Source organism: Plecotus auritus, assembly GCF_963455305.1.
Source record: "Plecotus auritus genome assembly, chromosome: 2".
In the NCBI taxonomy this organism is placed as follows: domain Eukaryota; kingdom Metazoa; phylum Chordata; class Mammalia; order Chiroptera; family Vespertilionidae; genus Plecotus; species Plecotus auritus.
Genome location: NC_137771.1, coordinates 195,141,956 through 195,168,988, shown reverse-complemented (window position 1 = coordinate 195,168,988; position 27,033 = coordinate 195,141,956). Strand labels below are relative to the sequence as shown.

Genomic DNA, 27,033 nt, shown 5'->3' with positions numbered 1-27,033 from the left:
GCGGACTGAAGGGTCCCGGGTTCGATTCCGGTCAAAGGCATGTACCTTGGTTGTGGGCACATCCCCAGTAGGGAGTGTGCAGGAGGCAGCTGATCGATGTTTCTCTCTCATCGATGTTTCTAACTCTCTATCACTCTCTCTTCCTCTCTGTAAAAAAGCAATAAAATATATTTTAAAAAATAAAATAAAATAAAAAGCCCCTATAGCCCAGCAGGTGTCGCTCAGTGGTCGAGTGTCAACCTATGAACCAGTAGGTCACGGTTCGATTCCTGGTCAGGCCACATGCCCGGGTTGCAGGCTCGATCCCCATAAAGGATGTGCAGAAGGCAGCCGATCAATGATTCTCTCTCATAATTGATGTTTCTATCTCTCTCTCTCCCTCTCCCTTCCTCTCTGAAATCAATAAAAATATATTTTAAAAAATAAAATAAATTAAAAAATAAAAATCACTTATCTTTCCCTTCACAGGGTAGTGTAGCAGATTGGAAAGACCATGGGATTGAAATAAAAGACTGGGTTGGAATCCCTTCTTAGCTGTTCACCAGCTGTATACGTTTTGCAAAAATACTTCACTTCTCAAGTATTTTTTTAAATGAAAGTTTCTTTAAGGGTAAGAATAGAGGGTGAGAACAGGAATTACTGCATTTGTTTACTAGTTTGCCTCAGGATAGATCTAACACAAAGTAGATGTACAATAAGTAGTCATTGAAGGAATGAACAAGAATTCTAATGTCAACTGTTTTCAAAGAAATTACAATTAAACAGAGTATTGATTTAAGCTATTATGAAGCATCCATCTTATTATAAAAACTGCTGTTTGAAATTTTAACCCTGCTATTTTGGCTTCTGTAAATGCTTGCTTGCTTAAATAATAAGGAAAATAAGACTACTCCCACTTCAGAGAGGCCATTAAACCTTCCCCAGATGAAGTTATCAGTGCTGGCACCAGGCCAAGCCTTTGGTTGAGGTCTCAAAGCCCCAGCACATAGGGGCTCTTTAAGAACTTGCAAAGGGGACTGGAAACACCCCATATTTGGGAGACAAAGAAGGTAAAAACATATAAATAGGGAAAGTTCCTCCATGTTGGGGTCCAGAATTTGAGAGACATTTTCCTCTGGGCCCGCGCGAAATAATAATAATAAATGTAACTCCATATCTCTAAGCTTTGCTTGGTTCTTCTCCGGTTTTCTGTAACAATTAAATTAACAAGTTTTTAAAAACCAGTTACAATATTTAAGGCTGGGAAGAGTATAGCACAATTGGCATTCTCTCACATTGTTATTAATCATATAAATAAGAGAATAACTTGGAAATAAGGACCTGCAAATATATTTATACTCTGATCTAGTAGTTCTAGTTTTGAGGAAAAATTTTAAACACACACAAAAATTACATATACAAATATGTTCACTGTGACCTCATTTATAATAGCAAGTACCTAAATAGTCTCAGTTTCTGGTAGTAGGGGAATAACTGCATTAAAATGGCACATGCTCCATTACAAACAGAAGGGACCACGTAAGCAGTAAAAATGTGGTCCATCCTCCTGGTAGGGTGCGCCAGGTACTTTTAGGAGCGGGGTCCACAGTGGTGAAGCCCACAGACGTGCTCCCTCCCCTCACACAGCTTCCAGCTTGGCAGAGGAGACAGAATTACTTCGGGAAACAAATTACTTGGAGTAATTAAACAAACAGACAATCATGAATGGCAGCGTGTTCTGTGGAGGGAAAGAACAGGGTGGAGTGAGAGAGGAAAAGAGAGGTGAGAGGGAAACCAGACTGGGTGGTTAAAACAAGAGGTCCTATCTCCAGCCCAAGACCCACCCCCTTGGACAAACATGCAAGGAGCCTCTGACTCACTGAGGCTCCACGGCTGCCAACAACTGCAGCGCTTGTGTCGAGCTTTCAACAAGGAATGACTTTCTGAGGCAGAGCGTGTGGGGCACAGCAAGGAAAGACTGACTTACGTTTTTGTTCCAGACCAAAAGCAACTAAAACCAAACAATCAAATGACATATTTGACCACCAAAATATAAATCCCACTCTGTGGGGTTATAACAGAGTATTTTTCATAAGTTTAAAGCTTAATTTGCCAAGTAATGCTAATTCTTGAAATACCAGTATCATACAATGGTTGTGGGCTTTCATAATCCTCCTATTAACTTACTTAAAGTTACCATAATTAAAATGGTGAAATACATTTTAACAAAACAAGGCTGGGATTAGCTCCACCCACCCATCAGTTATGTGAAGATCTCCTTCAAATTTTTATTTTCTACTGGGCAGAAACTCAGTAGAAGTAGTTCCCTGGATGGGCCATGTTCTCCCACCTCACAATTTTGCACCTGCTGTTTTCTCTTTCAGAAATGCCCTTCCTTCGCTGCCTGTCGGTTGTGTTTCTTTTTGTCCTTTCCGTCAGCTCAGGCAGCACTTCCTCGGGGTCCCTCCCTGGCCCTGAGTTCCCCAGACTCACAGAGGCTTTCCTGCGCTGGGCTCCCGTGGCACCTACTATGGATCACAAACTGCAGCACTCAGCAGGATTTGCTGGAATTGTCTACTTCTTGGATTTTCCAAACTAGAATATGAGTACCTCAAGGTCTCTGCAGGTCTGGCACATTCCAGGTGACCAATACATGCCTGCTGAAAATACACTGGTATTTTAGAGAATGAATAATGCATGATTTTCCTCCATGAACAGAAACAGGAAGATATGTAACAGAAGACAGCATTATACATTTATTTAAGCCTCACTTCAATGTTCACAAAATGACCCCAAGTAAACCTGGTTCTTCCACGTGATCAGATACCCACAGGAACCAATCTTTATTGCAACAACTTCAAGGATCATTGGTGTATAGAACTTAAAAATGCTACCCATGGTTGCCTGCCACTCCCTTAAACCTAAAAATGGGGGGAAAAAAATGGGGTTGGGTGGGGAGGGAGAGACATAAAGACATCCCAAATTGAAGTCCAACTTTTTAAGCAGTTAAAAGTCTATAATTTTCTCAAATATATACTTTTATGCAATAAAGAAACCATGCTAATGTTTTTAGAGTAATTGAAAAATCACTTCTAAACAGTTTCCTCCTGTAGACATAACCAATTAACAATGTTTTTTATTTTCATCTAAGATACATCTTCATTTAAGTTGCAGAATAATGCAATTTTAATGGGCTATACGAAGAAATAAGACTGTCAAGTTATTGGCTTTGTTCATTAGGAGCTTCTGTGGCTGTTAAGACCCAAATCTGGCACATGGAATGTCCTGTAAATTAGTGGCTCACTGTCCTTGAAGGGAGTATAGCACTGCATTTCAATGGTACACTGCTAACTATAGAATTAAAAGCATCAGGCTACAATGGAGCAAGTTTAATATTCATTGATGTGAACCTCATTTTGAAGCACGCAGGAAAAGCTACTTAGACTCTTAAGAGTCCAGATTTTATTTTGTTTTGTTTTATTACTTTTTGTTAATCCTCACTCAAGGATACTTTCCCATTGTTTCTTAGGGAGGGTGGACGAGAGAGGGAGAAACATTGATGTGAGAGAAACACAGGGACTGGTTGCCTCCTGCAGGAGCCCTGACCAGGGCCCCGGCCAAAACCTGCAACCAAGAAACATGCCCTTAACAGGAATCAAACCCAGAACCATCCTTTTGGGGCTTTGACCAGGTCCTGGGGACAGCAGAGCCCTGTGTTCCGGCAGGGGAGACCCCCTAGACCTCTCGCTGCAGGGGCTCAGATTCATCCCTGTGTCTGTGCTTCAGCCCTGTCTCCCGCTCCACTGAGGGCTCCTGGGCAATGACAGGGCAGTGGGCACACCAGGGCAGGCTGCTTGGTGGGAAGTGCAGGCTTACGTGGCTCAGGGACTCCTCCCCTTGCCGAGCTCCCAGCTGCCCGGTGATGCAGGGTACTCCCCAGCCCCGCCCTTACCTCCCAGGCTTTCCCCCTAATGAGTCCAGCCTGGGACTCTGCTTCCTGGAGCACCTGGGTTGACAGGAGCCAGCAACTGGGTTGTCATGCCCATATTCTAGATGCCAAAACTGAGGCTCAGAGAGGGGGAGCAAAGGTTCCTAGCCTCAGCCCACCTCCCTCTCAATTCAGCCCAGCTCTCAGGGGGCTACCCCAGCTGCTGCCTGGTTGCCATGGTGTCGGAGGAGGAGGAAGAGGAGGAGTTTTCTGAGAAGCAATCCAAAAATACATACACACCAGCTGGCCCCTCCTTCCTCACTCCCTCTCTCTAGCTACAAAGTCTTCTTTTGTGCAGGTAAGGGGGGACGGGGGGCTCTCCCTGGCCAGGCAACCGGGAGCAAAGGTCAAGGAGGCAGAGAGTCCAGATAGTGGGTTCTGGGACCCCAACCTCACCCAGCAGATTTCCTTGGACCTGGTCTCCACGCTCTCCCTCAGTTCCCAGACCAGGAGAGCTGTTTCCTGCCTCCCTGCCTTTGCACATGCAGTTCCCTCCACCTCGAATGCCATTCCTCATCCTTCAAATCCCAGCTCAGCTTTAACTCCACTGGAGAACCTTCCCTGAGTCACTTGGGGTTCCCTCTGCATCCTGCACCCACCCCAGTCACAGCTGTTTTCTTGATGATGCTCCCATGGGGCTGTGAGGTCTTGGGGATGCTAGCTTTGCCTTTGTATCCCAGCCCCTGGCATGGACAGGTGCTCAGTAAATCCAGAAGGAAGGGAAGGAGGGCAGGTGGGAAGGGAGCAAAGAAACACCTCTCATAGGGTTGGAGAGGATCTGGACCATGAACACCTGACACAGGGCTTGGCATGGAGCAAAGCCCACTCCCTTCCTGCCGCCGCCACTTGAGCCTGGGCTCCAGCACCTTCTGCCTCATCTGGTTTGGAGCCGGCTCAGGGATCCTCTCCACACCCACAGGCCTGTGTCTGTTGCCCATTTGGATGGAAGATAATTACACCAGGATGCAGATGTGCACTTGACTTCATAAGGAGCTAGTGTGTTTGGGAGAAAGGCCTCCATTCTTGGAAATCCCAGACTGTGCAAACTTGCAAGGGCCTGAGGGCTGACCTTGAGCAGGGGTTTTCAAAGGGTTTTTACACTGAATACTTTCTGCAAACAGCCTTACCTGACAGCCATTATATAAAACAGAAGGAAACTAAGCTGCTTGGGGCCCAGTGGTGGGTGTTGAAGGAGACTGGGAGATGGGACCAGAGTCCCCTTTCCCCTGTAGCTCTCCCTGGATCCCAGGGAGATGGGGGTTGGGGTTGGTCCTGGTGGTGGGATGGGGCAGCCAGGAGAGAGGGAGAGCCCTGTGGAGAGGCCAGCAGCTGGTATTTACTACCACAGAAGGGCTTCAGTATTTTCAGAACTGCGTGTCCATGCCAGTGTGGCTGGGCCAACGAACTCATCTTTCACAGCAAGAAGTCAGTCCATACAAACAAAAATGAAAATTTGTCCTTGGAAAAAATCATAATGACTTCAACCTTTAATGTTCTCACAGTTTATTTGCTTTTTAATTTTGAAGGGATATTTTAGGGGAAATATCTCTCATCTAGAGAAAATATTTATATAATTCAGCAATTCTATCAACTTCTCTTTTTCTTTTGTGAAATTCAAGTAAAATTAAATTTAAATTTGCATCCAAAATATGATTGTTATGGTTTTTTGTTTTTTAAAATATATATATTTATTGATTTCTGAGAGGGAGAGAGAGAGACATCAATGATGAGAGAGAATCATTGATCGGTGGCTGCCTCTTGCATGCCCCCTACCAGGGATAGAGCCTGCAACCTGGGCATGTGCCCTTGACCGGAATCGAACCTTAGACCCTTCAGTCTGCAGGCCAGTGCTCTATCCACTGAGCCAAACCAGCTAAGGCGATTGTTCTGGTTTTATAAAAGTATCTCTAACCCCCACCCAAAAAAAAAAAAAAAAAAAAAAAAAAGATTAAAATAAGATTGGGCTCCAGCCAAGTAAAATAAAACTAAAAACAAAAACCTGAAACTCTTTGGTCCGCAGGCTAACTCTCTATCCACTAAGCCAAACTGGCTAGGGCAAGAGTCCAGATTTTAAAATGTATTTCCATTTAGATGAGCCAACCAACAGAAATTTAATTATATGGGGAAGGGGAGTTTCTTTACTTTTTTATTCCCCTTGGTTTTTGTTTGTTTGTTTGGGTTTTTTTTGTTTTGTTTTTTAAAATATATTTTATTGATTTTTTTACAGAAAGGAAGGGAGAAGGAGAAGAATAGAGAGTTAGAAACATCAATGAGAGAGAAACATTGATCAGCTGCCTCCTACACACCTCCTACCGGGGATGTGCCTGCAACCAAGGTACATGCCCTTGAGCGGAATCAAACCCGGGACCCTTCAGTCCGCAGGCCGACACTCTATCCACTGAGCCAAACTGGTCAGGGCTGTTTCTTTCTTTTTAATGTACTAAATAATTATATAGGTATATATAATTTTATATATTTAATATATCAATAATGTCCACCAGTAACTTCCATCTCAGGTTTTAATCACGAGCTATAAAGTATATTTTAGGCTATTTCCCGTAAAAAATGAGAGCTCACTATCCACATTGCCTAAGTCAAAATGTTAGTTTTGTAAGGAATCCTTGAAATCATTCCAACAAACAGGCTACAGGTCGAGATGCTGACATATAAAAGGGCCAGTTGCCTAGGAATACACTTTGTGTCTGATACATTGAGGGATCCACCAGCATGCAGAGCTGATAGGCCTTTTAGCATCCCCATGTTCCTCAGTCTCTCAGGAGAACTGACCTCCCTTCCCTCCTGGTGCTCTTTGTTGGTTTCTTTAACACTATATTTTCCTAGTTTTCCTCTTTGTTCCCTGACTGCTGTATCTCTTTTGCTGGCTCCACCTCTTCTCAGAACTCTAAAACTCCTCTCTTCTCCCTCAACACTGTTTCCTTAGGGGATTTCATGTTTTTATGGGATTAATATCACTGACCTGCCAACAAATTTCTCCATAATTCCTACATTTGCCTTTATGTGATTACTTGTCACATTTTTGGCATGGATTGTAGCTCCAGGAAGGCTGGAGGGAGGCTGGTGTGTGTGTGTGTGTGTGTGTGTGTGTGTGTGTGTGTGTGTGTGTGTGTGTGTGTGTGTGTACTGCTATAACCCAGCGCCTGGCACACAATAATTGCTCAGTTAATGAACGACAGAGGTCATGGTGGTTAATTGAGGGCACCTGCCTTTAATAACTTAGACGGCAAAGTCATCTTTTCCATAGTTATAGACCAGATCTCTGGGCCCACAGGCAATCATTTGAGCAAATCCAAAGCCTTTTGTTAAGGAAAATAACCCTGCTTTGCAAGTACTTCTTCATACTTTCACACTGTGGCAAGATGGCCACCATTAGGGCAGAAGTCCAATAAAACACTTTATATATTTTAAAAAATGTCATGTCACCAACTCTAACTAAGGAACTCTTTTTCAGGTAACACATAATTTCTAAAACAAATTCATACCTTGGCAAAGCCCAGTAGAGATCTTTGATGTAAGACAGTGACAGTCTAAAAACATACAATTTCTCCAGCTTTTAGAGCACTAATTCCACCAAACTGCCTGAATGACAACTCTTGCTCTGGGTGTGGGACTTGGGCAAGTTACTTAACACCCTCTTTGTGCCTGAAATTCTTCATTTATAATATTGGAATAATAATAGTACTTACCTCACAGGGGTGTTATAAAGATTGAGGCAATATGTTTGCAAAATGATTAGAACAGTATGAATTAGTGATGCTGCTGCTGATGACGATGTTTTATACATCCATTAGAACATCAGCCCAAGCACTCGAAATTTTAACCATAGGAAGAGGTTTTTAGTTCTTGCTATACACAAAGCACTGTGCTAAGAATTTTGTATCCACAATCACATTTAATTCACATAATGAGCCTTGAGAGAGGCTCTATCATTATCCCACTCTAATAGATAGGGAAACTAAACTGAAGTTCAGAGAGCTTAACTAACTTGCCCAACTAGTCTCACAACTACTAAGTGCTAAAGCCAGGATTTCAATCCAGTAGCCTAGCCAACAGGTTAGATCTACACCTATACAGAATTCCACAAACCTGAGAGCAGTAGCAGATTGACAAGAATAATGGTGAAAATAAAAGAATAAAAACCAGCACATTACTGTTGGAGTATACTGTAGACAATTGCCAAAAATCAGATCTGAAAGAAATATATGTATTATGTGCCAGATACTATTTCAAGTGCTTTACTTATTAACTAATGCATGATAATGATGACAAACAATAAAGCTTTATACACGTTACTCATACAATCTTCAAATAACTTTATGGACTAAATATCATGACTAGATAAGGAAACAAACTCATAGGTGAAATACTCTTCAAGGTCACACAGCGAGCTCAGAGCCTCGTGATTTGAAAATAGGTCTCCTTGATCCCAAAATTTATGCTCTTTAACACTATGAAAATGGTCCCCCAGATTTGGTAAATATACCATCAGAACTATGAACTCCTTTGTAAAATAAAAACCGATAGTCAATTAAATTTGGACTCGCTATATATTCTCTCTTTAAGACTCAAAATACATGTCAGTATGGTAGAAATTCTGAAACATTTACAGTTTAAAAACAAATCCCGATGAACTCTGTTTAACTCAGCATTTCCAAGTCTTATTTAACCCTGGAATCTTTTACAATGTGTAACATACATTAAAATCCCCCAGAGCCCTAGCTAGTTTGGCTCAATGGATAGAGTGTCGGCGCTCAGACTGAAGGGTCCCGAGTTCGAATTGGTCAAGGGCTTGTACCTTAGTTGTGGGCTCAATCCCAGACCCTGGTTGAACTAGTGCAGGATGCTATGTCTCTTTCTCACACCGATGTTTCTCTCTGTCTCTTCCCCTCCTTTCCACTCTCTCTGAAAATTAATGGAAAAATATCCTCGGGTGAGGATTAACAACAGCAACAAAAATAATCCTCCAGAATTAAAATTCGTAAGTACATAATACATTCCTTTCCTATGTGATTCTTTTTCTTTCTTTTCTTTTTTTTTTTCGTACAACCTCTTAATGTGGATCACACAACCAGTACAAAAGATTTCAGAGTGCAGGAGGTGGAGTGGGAAGGGAGGAGGGGAGATTGCACAATCCTGGTAGGAAACAGCAGAATTAGTTCAAAAGGCTCTGGTGTCCAGCGGACGTTGCTCACAGCCAGCCTCCCTAGACAGTCATGTGTCTGTGAACCAGTTACTTAATCTTGCTGAGCTTCTACTTCCTTTTCTGTTAAATGAGGACATTGATGACTATTTTGCAAGGTGGTTGTATTTATTATAAAGTAAATGGATTCATTATTATCTGCCAGAAGTCTTATTCTATTAAAAGCAAATAATCTTCTAAAAGCAGAATTGAGTTGCCTTACTAAGACAGTCGAGTACGCAGGGACTATTGGTGCTCTGGACTTGCTTCTCACTGACAAGGAAGAACTGTGTCATGAAATGGAAACGACTGGAACCTTGGGACAGAGTGGCCTTATCTTTATCTGATGCATAAACTAGGAAGAGAGAGATAAACAACTTGCACTTTAGAAAAGTAGGCTTCAGAACAGTCAAAGAAAAGGTAATTTGAGTCCCAGAGCAGGGACAATCTTATGGGATAGGCAGCACAGAAGAGGGTCAGGTCAAATAAGTTTCTTATGGAGCATTCATCCATTATCCACTCAGGAGGAAAAGGGAAAGGTAGAATGATATGAAATGAATGTGGGGATTTACCAGCAATCTTTTAAGGAGATGCCCTGTAATTATAATTAACATTTAGCTAGAGCAGGCACATAATTCACTACAAATTTGAGAAAAAGCATAATCTGCAAAAATATTATGAGGAAGTCAGAAACCAGAAAGCAGTGAGGCTTGCAAAAAAGTTGCAAAGGGACAACAAAAAGCAATTTTTAGGTAAGTTCAAAGTTAGAAGCACCTGAAGCACTAGGGGTGCCCCTTGGGGCAAATGGAGTTACAGGGAAGACAGAAAATGGAACCAAGAATTCCTGTGTTCTCTATGGCCAATGATCTTCAAACCAAACCAAAGCAAAACAAAAAAAAAAACAAAAAAAAAAAAAAACAAGAAACACCTGAAACAGTAGGAGAGAAACTATGTCTGTAATAGGTGAGAAAGTTTATGATTTGGTGGGGACTCTGTACATATCAACAGAAAGAGAGAAACATACAACGGCCTTAAAAGAAAAACAAAACACAGGGAACATTTGCCATCTTGCTCCCAGGCATATGTTACCAGTTTGGCTCAAATAAATTCTTATAAAAATTCAGAAAAAGAAAAGAAAAACAAAACGCTATCAGAATGTAAAGGAGAGAGGTGAAAGCTGACTGGTCCCATGATCTCACTCATATGTGGAATCTAATGAACAAAATAAAGTGATGAACAAAATAGATCCAGAGACATAGAAGCATGGAACACTGTGGAATCTCAGAGGGAAGACAGGGGTGGGTGGGTGAGCAGGAAGAGATCAACCAAAGAACTTGTATGTTGTATGCATATATGCATAACCCAAGGATACAGACAACAGGGTGGTGAAGGCCTGAGGCATGGGTGGGGGGGGGGAGAGGGAGGGGAAGTGCTAGAAAAGGTCAATGGGGGGGAAAAAGAGGATATATGTAATACTTTCAACAATAAGATTAAAAATAAAAAAGCTGACTGCAGATAAGGGGGAAGTTTCCAAAAGAGATGATTTTCCGGGAGGTGTTGAAAGGTACGGAGGATGTTGGCCAAAGAAAGACAGAGAGTGGGAGGGCATGTGGGGCAGAGGGGACAGAGGAGGAAAGGTGTCAGGTAACAAGTGTGCAAGTAGACGGGCATGGGAACACTGTGAGGCTAGACTCAGCAGAGTGTTACTTCCAGGTTGGAGCAGGCCCTCAGTGCCAGCTAAGGAATGTAGTCCTTTTATTCTGCCACTATCCTAGGGGAAAGCAAGTCAGGGGGTAAGGGCGGTGGGTATCCACTGGAGGGTTAGCAGTCAGATTTGAGCAAAACAAGAAGCACAAGGATCATTCTACAAATTAGACATGATGCTGCTGAATGTTTGCAAATCAAATAAATGTAGGCCAAGCCTGTCCAGATTTGCCTAGGTATAATTCTGGTTTAAAACAGTTGTATTGGCATGATTAGTAATAGCGGGCCCTATCACTCTCAAAAATGGCCTGGTTTGGACAATTAATTATATGGCTACCTAGGTATATATAACTTGGGGACTATCTCTCTACATTTAGTAGCTCTAACAATAAACTATAGAAGAGGAGAGATTCCTACCAGGTATGTTATGAATGGTTTACAGGTGGGCCACAGATAATTGGTTGAGGGTTTTATAAAAGTAAAAACCTAAAACCATGTTGTATAACTATTCAAATTTATCAAAGTTGGCATTCTGTTGGAGAACCATTGTATAATTCTCTTTATAAGTCTTGTGAATTCTGTCATTCAAACCCATATAGATATCCCCCCATTATTTCCCTCTGTTTCCCCTGACACACTTAAAAAAATGTAATCAAGTCTATGGCATAAAAAAAGAATGGGAAACACTGGTGTAGATTAATTTCATTGTGGGACCTGGGGGCTCAAAAAAGGTCAGGATACAGAGCACTAGTGACTGTAAAGTGATCATGAGCATTCCCGCATGCATGGCCACGGCCAAGAGGGGCCTGTCAGAGGAGTGCACCATGGACAAAAAGGAGCAAATCCATCCTAGAGGACTTCATTTCAGGTCAGCCTGGCCCAGCAGTAAGAGGCAAAACTAGGAGTCTAGGAACCTTGATTCCAATCCCTATTTCGCCAGTATAGCTAATCATGTAAACTTAGGGGTATCAATGGTCCTTTCTCACCTGACAAACGGAAATAGCTAATGCCAACCAGTTATCCTATACAATAAAAGGCTAATATGCAAATAGACCGAACGGCAAAATGACCTAACAATCGGTCGCTATGACGTGCACTGACCACCAGAGGGCACGCATGGAACATGGCGGGCATCAGCAACAGGTGGCAGAGCGTGGAACATGGCGCGGCGGGATGGTGGAGCAGGTGAGCGGGGTCGCCAGATCAAGGCGGGTGTTGGTTGCTATCATTGGGGCGAGTCTCTGGTGGTGCCACCCGCTCCCACCTGTTGCCAGTGCCCTGTGCCGGCCCAATTGCCCCTCAGGGCTTCTCCACCTTCCCCTGCTCCTAAGGGGCAATCAAGGCCGACAGCCAACTCTCGCACCTGCTGTCAGCGATGGCCCCACTGGCACCCACTGCTGGCACTGACCCGCTTGCACCCACAGCCGGTGCCAGAGGCGCCACTTGCACCTGTTGCTGGTGCCAATCACTTGGCACCGTCAGCAGGTGCGAGCGGCGGCTGCCAGCCCCAATGGCCCCTGAGGGCTTCTCTACCTCCCCCTGCTCCTGAGGGGTGATTGGGGCAGCAGCTGCCACTTACACCCACTGATCCAGCTCACACCCCTGCTGGCACGGGCCCCAATCTCTCCACGCCATCAGCAGGTGCAAGCAGGGCCAGCACTGTCAGCGTGTGGGAGCGGTGGTGGTGGCGGTGGCAGGAGCGGGGCTGCCAGCAGACGGGACTGGGGACCAAGGCGGGAGATGCCAGGCGGGGGCATGGAGGATGGGCTGAGACCCGCCCCTGTGCCCACCGCAGCCTTGCAGCCCACAATTTCTTTCAAGGTGCACTAATTCCTGCACTGGGCCCCTAGTTTATTATAAAAATAAAATGAGATGATCTAAGAGAAACCCTTTGTAAGAACCTGGAGCTCTATATAAATGTAAGGAATCATAAAAAAGTAGGTTCTTTAGGGTCTCATTTCTCTCAGGGCTGGCCTCCTTTTCCTCTAGCCACTGCTCTCCCCCTGGGGTATCTTTGGTAGGATCTCCCAATCCTACTCACTTCATACACATTCATTCCCACCACTTATACCATTACCCACTCACTGACCACTCCCAAGTTCCTATCTCCAGCCCAACTCTCTCTCTCAATTTCTCTCTCTCTCTCCCTCTCCTGAACTCTGGCTTTGTATATATGTAAGCTATTTCTGAACTGCTCTCCTTGGACCAGTCCCACAGATACTTCAAAACAATATCCAAACTCCCTTATCTTAACCCTCAGGCCTGCTCCTTTCCCTAAATCAGAGTCATTACCACCATTTACCCAGTTACTCCAGAGCCTGTGCCAGGAGTCATCTTTGACTCCTTTCTTCCCTCACTCATGCTACCCGCTCCATCAGCAAGCTTCACTCCAAACCAGTCCCACTGTATTGGCTCACGCTCTCACCTCTCACCTGGATTGCTTCCTAAGCGTTCTCTCACCTTCACTTGCTTTCTTATACTCTAGTCTCTCCACCGCCAGAGACTGTTCTAAAACACAGATTTGATCATGTTTTCCCACTAAAAATCTTTCAGTGGCTCTTTTCTTGGCCCACAAAGCCCTTTGTTATCTAACCTGTGCTTCCTTCCTGCATCTCGCTGACTTTTTTGAGCTTCATGCTCCAGCCAACCTAACCACTTGTAGTTCCTTAGCTGTATCACCCTCTCTCCTTGGAAAGTCCCTTCTGGCTGGAGTGCCCTTTTCACCCTTCTTTCTCCTCTCTCCTCTCCTCCCCACCTCCTTCACTCAGCTGGCTCCTCAGGAAAGGCATTCTAGTACTATGATCAAGCTCTGGAGCTCAAAATAAGACAAGCTGGAGGTGAATCATGACTTCCCCTCTTATAAACTATCTCCTTGAGCCTGTTCTTTGCATTTCAGTTTCCTCCTTTGGAAGATAAAGAAAATAAGAACACCCAGCTCTTCACTGTAACCCTTGCTAGAGGCCTCAGTCTTCCCAGCTGGGCTTCTACGGGCAGACAAGAAAATGGGTTGGTTTAGATCAGTGGTCGGCAAACTCATTAGTCAACAGAGCCAAAATGGGTTGGTTTAGATCAGTGGTCGGCAAACTCATTAGTCAACAGAGCCAAATATCAACAATACAACGATTGAAATTTCTTTTGAGAGCCAAATTTTTTAAACTTAAACTTCTTCTAACGCCATTTCTTCAAAATAGACTCGCCCAGGCCGTGGTATTTTGTGGAAGAGCCACAGTCAAGGGGCCAAAGAGCCGCATGTGGCTCGCGAGCTGCAGTTTGCCGACCACGGGTTTAGATAAAGGGTGGGGAACGTCTAGCCCATGGGCAGTATAAGGTCCAAGAAATCAGTTGGTCTACCCCTACCAAGACATTAGGGGTGAGTTAATTAAATGTTTGACCAAATAGAGCAAGCTAATTTTTAAGTTGATAATTTTGTATGGCCCTCAAATGATGTTCTAAATATCCAAAAGGCCCTTGAGAGAAAAAATGTTCCCCACCCCTGGTCTAGATAATACCTAAATTCCTTTCTGACCCAGAGATCTTCATGGCTGCTAAGCAGAGGCACTATTCACTTCATGCTTTTACAAGTCTTTTCCAAGGCCATACATTTCATTTTGATGAGTCAATAAGCCAGAAAATAATCCCCAAAAACAAAAGCAAAAAAACCCACCTGCCTCATAGAATTAGAGCGTAGACTAAATGAATTGTATGCAAAGCATGTAGCTCAGTATCTGGCACAGAGTAAATGCTCACTATATGCCTAATAGATGTTAGCTACTTTTACCGTAAACATTAACCTTGATAACTCAGATTAGATGTCAATGTGAAAGGAAACTCCCCAATGCCCAGGCCTACATTAGATATTCTTTTTAAGGCCCTTGTAGCAAACCATAAATACCTATCATAACTCTCCTTCTGTCATTCAAGTCCCCACTCTATAATTTCAGTAAGTTTATCTCCCTTTCATTGGACTGTAAACTTTTCAAGATTAAGTATGTGTCTTCTTTGTTTTCATTTTGCTACTCCCTGGCACTGGTGTTCAGTTACTATTCATTGAATATCTGATGACTTCTAAATGGTAGAATTTTAATTTTATTTTGGAAACAATGAAAGATAAAATGAAGGAGAAAATAAGTGGTAGACAGTTCTCACATAGTTTCATTTGGCAGTAAAAGTAAACATTACTATTTTAAAAGAAGTAAGTGTGCATTAATGGAACATTTAAGAATGATTATTACACTTCCACATCTCACAGAAATGTCATAGATCAAGCTCAAGCCACTTGTTAGAAATGGAATGTACTATTAAATAAAGTAATAATGATAGCATTTCTGTGCTTGGGAGAATATTTGCAGAGTTCTAGGACAAATAAAAAGAAAAACTATAAGTTAGGCATTATCTAACACACCTGGTAGCTGTATCAATCTGACCTTAATGTTTGATTGGATCCACCAAAAACCAACTCAGATTGCTGATCTGTCAGAACTAACGCTGAAATATTGCCCCAAAGCTATTCTTAAAGCCTCTCTACAGAGATATTTAAAGAAAAATCCCACCATATAAGCTAAAAAAAATTGTGACTGGTGAACTCTCTAACTTACTTGAAGAAATACGTATCATGGCAAGTATAGAAGGTGGTAGACAAACTTGTTGTTTACTACTGTTTTCAGGTTAAATCTACCTACCATTAGCAAACACCCCAGTTCATGCATGAATGGTTATGAAAAAGGTTAGCAAGTTGAAGCTCTGCAAGACATCCAGCTGAGCTGTCACCTAAACCACAACCACATCATGCTCAGAATATTCAGGTAAGATCACTTTAGATTTCAACAAGTTTAGGGACATTTTACAGGACAATAAAAAACTTGCTCAACTAGTCCAAAAGCACTGACATCCATAAGAAAGAGGGAGAAATACCAATCTCAACAACCTCTTTTACATACGTTATCAAAAAGTTACACAGTATAAGAAGAACCTGTAAGCTAAGAGATGATCAAGATTTAAAAAAAAAGTCAAGCTCTTACTCTGAACTGCCTTTAGATGCCATTATTAACTTTATTCACCATCTTACTGCCTTTCTAAACTATATATATAACCTTGCTGTCCTCTGAGTTTCTGTAACTGTACCTCTTCTGTAACATCTGTCAGCTCCTAACTTTTTAATGGCTGTATGTTAACAGGGCTTGTCCTAGGGCTAAAATGACCTATAAGAAACTACAGCCTAGGACCTAGGCTGTAGTTTCTTATAGGTCATTTTAGCATCTCCCTAAAACTCCACACAGTAGGCTTTCCACCTGTGTTACAACTAAGTGATTGAGCATTAAGCATGCCACTGGGATAGCCTTTAAAAAAAAACACCTGATTTTCTTCATAGAATAATTACTAAAAAATTATTTGCATTACTATACATAGGCACACCAAGTCCACCTTAGAAGTAGGAAACCTACTACAAAACTTATTACAAAAAAGTTTTAATTTCTTATATTACATGATCATTGTAGAAAAACTAGAATCTAACCTTATGACCCCCCAAATCCCTATATTTTAAATTATATCCTTCTGCTTTTTCTATACCTATATATATAGATATACATAACTATGTTGTGTGTTTTTTAATTTATTGATTTGAGAAAGAGATTAACATCAGTTTGTTGTTCCACTTATTGATGCATTCATTTGGTTGCTTCTTGTATGTGCCCTGACTGGAGATCAAACCCAAAATCTTGTTTTATTGGGATGATGCTCTAACCAATTGAGCTACCCATCCAGGGACTCATAACTATATGTGTTTTTTTGTTGTTTATGTTTTTAATCCTCACTCAAGGATACTTTCCCATTGGTTTTTAGACAGAGTGGAGGAGAGAGGGAAAGACAGAGATAAATATCGATGTGAGAGAAACACATCGATTGATTGCCTCCTGCATGAATAGCCCTGACGAGGGCCCAGGCCGGGGAGAAGCCTGCAACAGAGGTATGTGCCCTTTACCAGAATTGAACTCTGGACCCTTTGGTCCACATGCTGATTCTCTACCCACTGGGAAAAACTGGCTAGGGCGTCATAACTATACTAGAGGCCTGGTGCATGAAATTCGTGCACAGGTAGGGTCCCTAGGCCTGGCCGGTGATCAGGGCCAATCGGGACCTTCCGACTGCCAGCCAGTGCCTCCCTTCCCCAGCTGCTGACTGCTGGCCGGGGCCACTCCCTGGTCAGTGCACGTCATAGTGAGTAATCAAACGCCCAGTCTTACAGTCGAACTCCTGAGGGGACACTTTGCATATTAGCCTTTTATATATGGACTAGTGGCCCAGTGCACGAAATTCGTGCACGGGGGTGGGGGGGTTCTTCAGCCTGGCCTGCACCCTCTCCAATCTGGGACCCCTCGAGGAGTCGGACATCCCTCTCGCAATCTGGGACCACTGGCTCCTAACCGCTCACCTGCCTGCCTGCCTGATCGCCCCTAACCACTCTGCCTGCCGGCCTGCTTGCCCTCCCCTCCTGGCCTGATTGCCCCTAACCACCTCTGCCTCGGCCCCACCACCATGGCTTTGTCCAGAAGGACGTCTGGAAGGTCTCCCGGAGGGTCTCTCGGTCTAATTAGCATATTACCCTTTTATTAGTATAGATGTTTTGAAAGGTATTTTAAATGGGATAATGGGCATATATTCTGTTATGTAGCGTTTTCACACTTAATGTATATTACAAATCTTTTGTAGACTACTAACCATTGTTTTTCAAGCTAATTTTTTTTTTACTCTACAGTGTCCCAAATTGTAGGTTTATCACAATTTACTTAATCTCTTATTGTTCTTAAATTTTCATTCTTTTAAATAATGCTACAAAGAAGAAAAAAAAAGGAATAAGCCCTGGCTGAGTAGCTCAGTTGGTTAGAGTGTTGTCCCAATAAGCCAAGGTTGTAGGTTCAATCCCCATACAAGAATGAACCAATGGATGCATAAATGAGTGGAACAACAAATCAATGTTTTCCTCTCTCTCTAAAAAAAGAAAATCTAATAAAGCAATAAAAGATTTAAAAGGCTGCTGAGTGGTCCGCCATATTTCTCATAAATAGCAGTGCTTTTGTACTAGTTGAACAAGGTTTTTGCTCTTGTAAACTGTTTCCATCTTTATAACTACAGTTTTGTCTATATTCATCATTACTTAAAATAAATTTCTCCCTTTGCTAGGTCAAAGAATAAATATGCTTCTATGTCTTTCAATGGGTTCTGAAACTCAGCCATGTACACTTCTCAGTAGCTTCACCTCTATGGGGATTACCATTTTTTAAACTCTTTGCTTGCACAGCAGTTTGAAATCAGTATCAGAACCTCCCCAAACTCCATTCTTTTGTCCCTCTAGTTTTCTGATGCCCAATCTTTATCTAAACCTCTCTTCACTGCCTTCCCAGACCTTCTTTTGTGCGTGCTTTCCCACTGCTCAAGTCTTATTGATGGCTCTGCTGTAACACTGAAATTTGCCTTGCTAGGATTTTATCCCCTTAGACTCTTAGCGCCAAAATATCAACCAACTAATCTGGTAGACTAATCCATGCTAATATGAGAGGCTCATTCCCAGCAACATATGTGCAATGTAACTTGAGCAGTTTGAGGAAAATACGTTATCTATATCTGCAACGCATTTTATTTCTCTTAAAGCACAGTGGTTCTCAAATTATGCTGTACTTTGAAATCACCTGGGGAGCTTTCAAAAACACTGATGCCTGGGTCTCACCTCCCAGAAATTCTAAATAAAGTTGGTATAGGGTGTGACTTGGGCATCAGGATTTTTTAAAGCTTTCCAGATGAATCTACTATAGCAGCTGTGTTTGAGATGACTTAGAGAAAAATTCCAAGTGGTTTCTTCTTAGGTAATATTGGAGGACTCCAAGGAAGAAAAGTACAATAAACATAATTCTTCTGCACAAAACAAAGGAGGTAAGAGCGGATTGAGGGGTGAAGCATTTGCCAATGACAATAGAATAAAAATTAGTATTTGTGTTCTTCTTGATGGGGAGGCATGAGTCTGCTGTGTTAGGAAGTAGGCCAAGCTTCACTTCTGAAGTAGCTTCAGTTGCTTCTGTATTGAACCAATCATCTCTAAAATTATTTGGGTAACAAACTTTATGCCATGGAATGTCTGTGGTAGCTCCCCAGGTTTCAATTACTTCCAGTTTACATTTGTTTTATTGTTTCAACACAGTCAGGCAATCCCACAGACTTGGGAATCTCCACAAGCCATAGCAGACCGAGAGTAACAACGCTTAAAAGAGTAACTACAATTTTCAGGCCTTTAAGTACATTACTAGACCTCACAACAACATTACAAGGTTAGCCCTAGTTTACAGGGAAAGCTGAGGATCAGAGCAGGTTAGGAAATTGCCTGGCCTCACAATCAGTAAGTTGGTCTGGCTGGGATGTGCTTGGGGAAAGCAGGACTCTAACACTCATGCTCTTATCTAATTACAATGTGTCAAGCCACATTGTCCTTCCCCAGGACAATCTGAAACAACATTGGAAAATTGCTTTACTGGGCATTAGAGGCTTCCATGTGCTCTGAATGATTTTTCTATTTCACAATTCCGAAGGCGAGTGATGAGAGCCACTTCTGTGCAAAGCCTGTCCAAAGCTACACTGCTAGATGAGGATACTTTGCTACTGCATCTATATCTGGGACCTGGCATTACATATCTTATCATTCCCAAGCACCAGCTAGGGGCACATTCTGTCAAGGACCATAGGGTCCAAAGGCCTTGACTTTAATGGGTTGGTAGCCTCGTTGGGGAAAAATGGCTTTTCCTGCAACCTGGCTTTTCCCAGATTATGTATGATGGGGAAGACTTCTTTGGTGACCTGAAAACTAAAATTAATCTCTGTGGCCAAGATAGAAGTTTCATTCTTTCTCCATCCTCCCACCCCCGTTTTTCTTATTCTTTTTCTTAGTCACCGTTTTTCCTTACTTACAATCTGCTATTTCCTAAAGACTATTTAACCCACTCCAGGTAAATACCATTGTACTCCGGAATCCTTGAAGGATGTTACTCCCAAATTCCATAATTTCTGAAGGAAAAGAGGGATTGCAGGGCTTCCTTCATGAAGACTGCCTTTCATGAAATCAATGCTGGAGAAGGGGGTAGTCATTCTTTAACATTCTAGGGAGCAGGAGGAAAGGAAGGAAGAGGATCTGTAGCTTCATAGACACTTCCTAGAAGACAACAGGAACTTGGGGAGTGAAGAGGGTGGCTGGACTCAAGAGAAGCAAATGCCTACTAGGAATATGCTACAGTCCCTAGTAAAGGAGCTTTTAGATAGGACAAAGCTTCAGAGACTATGGAATCCTACACACAATGAGGATGGAGAGAGATAAGGAATATTAGGGAAAGTCATTATTTCACCCTCGCCCCTTTCTCTAGTCATTCTTAAAAAAAAAAAGAGTTTACAAAAATAACCTGAGATTAAAGCCTAAGGTTGGAGGAAGAGAGGAAACTTGATATTGGAGGAAGGTTAGGAGCTTAGATGGAGCAAGCTGTTCAGAAATGCTGTACAATCACAGGGCTCAGCCTTGGCTGCAGATGGTAGTTTAGGTTTTAGCGTCTCTGGCACTAAAAATAAGGCCTCTTACCATAAAACAAAGCAGAGACAGTAATATTTTCCTGTTGGGGGTTGGGGGGAGAAATAGCCATGATCCAGTAGAGAGAAATGTTACTCTACCAGGGTAAGCCAGGGCAAGCCAGGGTATTCTGGCTCAGGCACAGGTTATCTCCTCCACAGCCAAGGACATCAAATAAATGCTGCAGAGCAGGCAGGAAACAAATGCATGATGCAAACACGGACTGCTGGCCTCCAAGCCTCTCCCGCAGCCAGCCAGGCCTCCTGGCCTTCTTCCTTGGGCTAAGCTGATAAATGCCACGCATGAAATGGGGGATCTGAGCGGTTCCTCAAGTGCTTAGAGGAGCCCAGACTGCTGGCCCCCAGGAATGGAGAGCTCCGCAGCCTGGGGATGTTGGTTGGGACACCGCCTGTGCCGGTTTCTGCTTTTAAGGTGGCTGCATTGCTGGAAATGAGAGCCGTTTTTATCCAGAGCTGTTCTAAAAACATTTAAATCGCTCTCTGCCGGCCCCTTTCCGAGAATGAAATGGGGGAGAGGAGGTTTATAAAACGCTGAAAGATTTTTGTTGTTGTTAATCCTCACACGAGAATATTTTCCATTCGTTTTTAGAGAGAGAGTGGGAGGGAAGGGTTACAGAGACAGAAACATCTATGTGAGAGTGCCTCCCGCAGGCGCCCCGACCAGGGCCAGGTATTGAGCCTGCGACGGAGGTACATGCCCTTGACCAGAATCGAACCCGTCACCCATTAGTCTGCCCGGCCGCCGGCTAGGGCGAAAGATGCTTTTTTTTTTTTTACTTTTCAAACCAAGAAAGAGGGGGCTGTGTAGGTCAGACGAAGGGTTAAACAGTTGTCAAATTCTATGCAAGAACTTCACCTTCTCCTTCGCCCACGCAGACAAGGAGACAGGGAGCCAGCCAGCCCGCCGCTAGCAAGGAGGCGAATGCGAAACCCCGAAAATGCCATATGGAACCACCTTAAAAAAGCAATTGCCTCACTGCGTTAGAAAAACATGCATTCTCGTGGGACACGGTCCGGAAATTTTGCTTCCCCTTCAAATACCACTTAAGAGGAGGGAGAGAAAAACCAGCGCTGGGCTGCGTCTCACCACTTGCTGTGCGCTCCGGAAAGTCGCGTCCAGCAGCATCAGCTTCCAGGGATCGGACAAGGAGCTGGGCAGGGGGATGTAGATGTAATAGGCGGCCAGCGCCACCAGGGCGGTGAGCACCACACAGGACGTCCTCATCCTCCCCCGGGGCGGCTCTCTGCGGGCGGACCAGGACGAAAGGGCGATGCCACGCGAAGACCTCGAGCAAGTTTATGCGAGGGCCAGCTGCTCATTCACTGGTTTCTTATATGCCCAGGAGCCAATCAGAGGCGGCGTCGGGAGGAAGTGGGAGCGCAGACGTGCCCCCTCTTCGGTGTCCTTGCAAAGTGCACACACTCCAGGTTTGAGAAAGCGCCGGGGCTGCTCTGGGCGCAGCACAGCGGACTCTGGAGGACACAGGTCTGTATTGCACGCCCGTGACCAAGGGCTGCCCCCTCCTGAAGGTTCTCAAATGGAAAGCTGAAATACTGTTTGTCAAAGCCTTGCTGACTCAAAATGGAGAAACTGAGAGAGATAAAAATGGTGAAGGAAGATAATTACAAATTCTTATAGTTCAAGCAATGACAAGCCAGTAGTAGTTCTAGCACCTAAGTCTTGATTTCTAAATCCCACTCTCCAGCCCTGGCCCCTGTGGTTCAGTTGGAGCGTCTTCCAGTGTATGGAAAGGTCGAGGGTTCGATTCCCGTCAGGGCACATACCCAGGTTGGGGGCTTGATCACAACCAATGCTTCTCTCCCTGTGTCTCCCTCTCTCTCTCTGGCAGATAAAATACAGGATTGGCCCTTTGTGCTAGAAGATAAAGAAATGCTTTAAAAATGAAGGGGCCCTGACTGGTTTGGCTCAGTAGATAGAGCGTCGGCCTGCGGACTGAAGGGTCCCAGGTTCTATTCCAGTCAAGGGCATGTACTTTGGTTGCGGGCACATCCCCAGTAGGAGGTGTGCAAGAGGCAGCTGATCGATGTTTCTCTCCCATGGATGTTTCTAACTCTCTATCCCTCTCCCTTCCTTTCTGTAAAATATCAATAAAATACATTTTTTTAAAAATGAAGGGGACTGGTCAAAAGGACTCAAGTGGCAGCTTTAAGGATCTCCCAATGGTTAAAACTGGGGTGATTTTAACATCAAAATGAATAATAATGATGGATTTTAAACGATTGAATGTAATAAAAAATACTTGAGTCTATACTGAAAAATATTAATAAATGGGGAAATGCCACCTGAAAAAAATCCTTAGTAGGTCAATGGAACCCTAAAAAGTACTCGAATCCAGAACTACAACCAGAGCTAAACATATTTAAAAGGGCACTTTTAATAAAGCTCTACTTTTGTTGTAAAATATTATCCTTTGCTAGTCTTTCCACTTTCATATGTTTTGTTCTCCTCAAGTCCTAAACTGAGTTGATAGGAACCAAGCCAACTCTCTAATCAAAGTTTGCTATGGGAGCTCTCGACATGCCAAAATAGGACATATTTCCTACACATTCCATGTTGAGCAAGATACCTCCTGACTTTTTAGGCTAACCTTTCATTTTAGCCAGGTTGTAGATTACCATAACTGCCAGAATTTATAGCAAAATGAAGAAACTAAACATTAAAGATATATTGTTGTTGAAAATTGAATTATTTACTGGTAATTTTGCTTTTCTCTTATTAAATTTCATCCTACTTCATTGCTTACTTTTTGTAAGATCTTGAAGTAATTTAAAATTCTTACTATATCTACTAAGAAGAAGAGGTTTGTCTGTTTTATTCACTGCCATATCCCTAGTGGCCTGGAACATCGTAGGTGCTTAACAAATATTTTTAATGAATGAATATTATGAATCATTGGTAAATTAACTCAATACTTTTTTCAAATTTAATGAAAATGTCATTTATACAAATTATCAATAAGTACATTTAGAGGAATCATAGATTCAGAGAAAAAGACAAGGGAAAAAAGGCAGAGTAGGTAAAAATAGGAGATAAAAAGGAAGTATTGGAGGGAAAACATAAAAAGGAAAGTTTTAAACTAACAGAACTATTCATTTATTTCATATGGTTTAAAAGGTGAATCATCTACCTCACAGGGGTGGCTCAGTGATTGAGCGTTGACCTATGAACCAGAAGATTCCCAGTCAGGGCACATGCCTGTGTTGCGGGTTCGATCCTCAGTGTGGGGTGTACAGGAAGCAGCTGATTGAAGAATCTCTCTCATCATTGATGTTTCTATCTCTTTCTCCCTTTCCCTCCCTCTCTGAAATCAATAAAAATATTGTTTTAAAAAATAAAATGAATCATCTGACTCTTCATATGCTTTATAGTGAACTAGAGGCCTAATGCACAAAATTTGTGCATGGGTAGAGTCCCTAGGACTGGCCAGTGATCAGGGCCGATCTATGGGGTGACCAATGGGGCAATCGGAAACCCCTACTGGCACCTGCCTTGGCCGGCTTGGCACTGCCTGCTCCCTGCTGCCGCCGACAGTCGCCTCCCTCTGTGGGGTGACCAGCGGGGCAATCGGGGGCGGGGGGGGGGGGGGGGGGGGAGCGAGCCCTGCTGGCACCTGCCTTGGCTGGCCTGCAGCCTGCGGGCTGGGGGAAGCTCCTGTATTGAGCGTCTGCCCCCTGGTGGTCAGTGCACATTATAGCGACTATTAATTCCACCTGTCATTCAGCCGTTAGGTCGATTTGCATATTAGGCTTTTTTTATATAGGATAAGTTTTGGGCCCTATGAAAGGAACATTATTTCAAAGAAAACTTGCATGAGTACCATAGTGGGCATTTGTTATATCTGTGTTCTCCTGAAATCTTTTTTTTTTAAAATATATTTCCATTGACTTCAGAGAGGAAGGAAGAGGGAGACAGAAACATCAATGATGAGAGAGAATCGTTGATTGGCTGCCTCCTGCACGACCCCCACTGGGGACCGAGCCCGCAACCCAGGCATGTGCCCCTGACTGGAATTGAACCTGGGACTCTTCAGTCCATAGGCCGATACTATATCCACTGAGCCAAACCGAGTAGGGCCTCCTGAAATCTTTTGACAAACTTTTTTTAATTTACAGGAACAAAAACTTTGTTCATCTAGTCCAAAAGCACTGCTATTTATGAGAAATATGGGGGACCATTCAGCAATCTTTTTTATCTTTTATTCCTTTATTTATTTATTTATTTTTTTTTGAGAGAGAGAGAGAGAGAGAGAGAGAGATCAATTTGTTTTCCAATTACTTATGCATTCATTGGTTGTGCCCTGACCAGAGATCAAACCTGCAAGCTTGGCGTATTGGGATGACGCACTAGCCAACTGAGCCACCTGGCCAGGGCTGAACACTCTTTCTAAATGTTGGTAGTTTCCCACATTGTGAAACCCAGGTCTGCAAGTTGGAAGCTATAAATGTCAACTTCCCAATCTCTCCCGCATCCCAGACACCCAGCATGTGCCCTGGATTCTGTCATTAGCAGCACTCATGGAGACCTTAGACTCAAAAATTCATCATGAGGAAGAAGACAGTATGCAGAGTCCTGTTGAGAGTCATGGAGTTCTTCGTGGCATAAGAGGTGAAGGTTGGTGTTAGTGTCTGTACTCATTGTTCCCAGAGGCACTGGGGGTGGTCTCATGGTGGCTTTGGATACTGCTCCAAGCAGCATTAGCCTCTGAGAATCACCCTTTTCTGTTAAAACTAGCTAGAGTGAGTTGATTCTGTTGTTTGTAACTGAAAGCCCTGATACAACCATTTGGGAACTCACAATTATAATGATTTTTAACATTTTGTAAAACCAGCTCATTAATACAGGTATTTGTGAGTTCCTGAAGGCAGAGGCTGGCCAGTGGTCGGCACATCTATTATTTACACAGGAATCACACTTAGTTGCATTTGTTCTTTCTCACCCTTTCTATCCATGTATAGGTCCACACCACTGCACTTCCAGAATTAAATTAGTGAATGCACAAAACAAAAATATATACTGAACCTGATATTTATATATTTTCCAAGAAGACAAAATAAACACAATGCAGGCATCTCTAGGAACTTGCAGAACTGCAGAATAGAGTTGTGAAAGACAATGAGGGGTATGAGAAAGAGCATTGGCAACTAGTCCTGATTCAATTATGGACCAACCATGTGGTCTGTGGGCCTCTTCCACCTAGCGTCCTCCTCTGTAAATGGTAGGGTTTTATAAAACTCCTTGTTTTCTTTTATAAATTTAGATAAGGAAAGATGTAAGCTGACTTTCACAAGCAACACTATGCATTTTGATTATTAAGCAACCTAAGGTCGTGTAAGGTTTCTTGGTAAGCTTAATAGCCTGTTAATACCTGTTGAAACTGACCCAAAAGAGAAAGAGCCATGAGGCTTAGCGGCCATGAGAAGAATCCATGACTAATGATGACCGTGTATTTGGAATGGCACAATGACAAGGTAGAGACTTCTGGGGTGGGGTCTGCACCAGCAGCAAGGAAACCCCCACACAAAATAGTAAGCACAACGGTGGCAGTAGCAGCTTTGGGAAAAAATGAAAATCCTTGATGGTTATCGAACAGCAAGAATAGGACTGGAAACTGCAGAGGTCCCAGCATCATTGTCTTCTGCGTCATCATTATCATCATTGTCACAAACACCTCTTGAGTGTTTCTCTGTATCAGGCAGTATTCTAAGTATTTTTTATACATTATGTTATTTAATCTTTTTAAAAATATATTTCCACTTTTATTATAGATAAATGCATATATTTATAAAAGTGGTTCCATACAATATAAAGTTTTATTACCTGCTTTTATAACTTCATGTATTATAAATATATTTTCTTGTCTTTGAAAACAGGGCTTCTCAAACTGTCCTTGGTGAAGGACCAGGGTTATTTTTCAATTCTTTCAGGCCAGTATTTTTGTTACGTTACCCTGTGATCATCCACTTGGATGTCACAGCAAGCTATTCAAGTTCCTAAATATTACTTGTAATTTCTGTACTTATTTCATTGCGAACTTAGAATAGTTTATAGACTGGTTCTGATCTACAGATCACACTTTGAGTAGCACTGTTTTAAAACACCTAAAGTTATTGCACAGTATGAAGAAAAATGAATTTGATAACCAGTCCTGTTGAGGATATCCGATAGCATTGTTCAAGGGCAGTGCCTCCATTCAGTGGCTCTACTAATTTTATTACCTTCAGAAACAAGTTAAGCTCTGCTGGAAATAAACTATACTTTGCTATAAAATCAACTCCCTAAAGCATGCTGTGGATTATAGAAACTTGCACTTCTACCTAGCTTTATATTATTCTCCTACATCTAATCAGTCACTAACAAGTCTTCAATTTTGTTTACCCTGGCTCTCACACTTGCCTTCTTTTTTTATTGCTATCACCCTTGTTTAGGACTATAGAAGCATGATTCATGAACTATTACAAAGGCCAATTTAATAGTCTCCTTGCTACCAGTATCTGCTTCCTCTTCCTTCTCATGTTCCTTGTTTAG

General features: G+C 42.8%; 2 protein-coding genes across 2 annotated transcripts in view; one reads left to right on the top strand and one right to left on the bottom strand.

Moving 5' to 3' along the window:
- Positions 1 to 21,935, bottom strand: part of NCEH1 (neutral cholesterol ester hydrolase 1) — a 66,650-nt gene extending 44,715 nt beyond the window's left edge. Inside the window, exon 1 of the mRNA XM_080652324.1 lies at positions 21,574 to 21,935. Coding sequence (XP_080508450.1) covers positions 21,574 to 21,711 — 138 coding nt within the window. The 5' untranslated portion in view covers positions 21,712 to 21,935. The remainder of the gene's footprint in view (positions 1 to 21,573) is intronic.
- ECT2 (epithelial cell transforming 2) overlaps positions 21,758 to 27,033 on the top strand; it is a gene marked incomplete at its 5' end in the record, with an annotated part of 79,774 nt that continues 74,498 nt past the window's right edge. The window contains one exon of the mRNA XM_080652317.1: positions 21,758 to 21,972. Coding sequence (XP_080508443.1) covers positions 21,758 to 21,972 — 215 coding nt within the window. The remainder of the gene's footprint in view (positions 21,973 to 27,033) is intronic.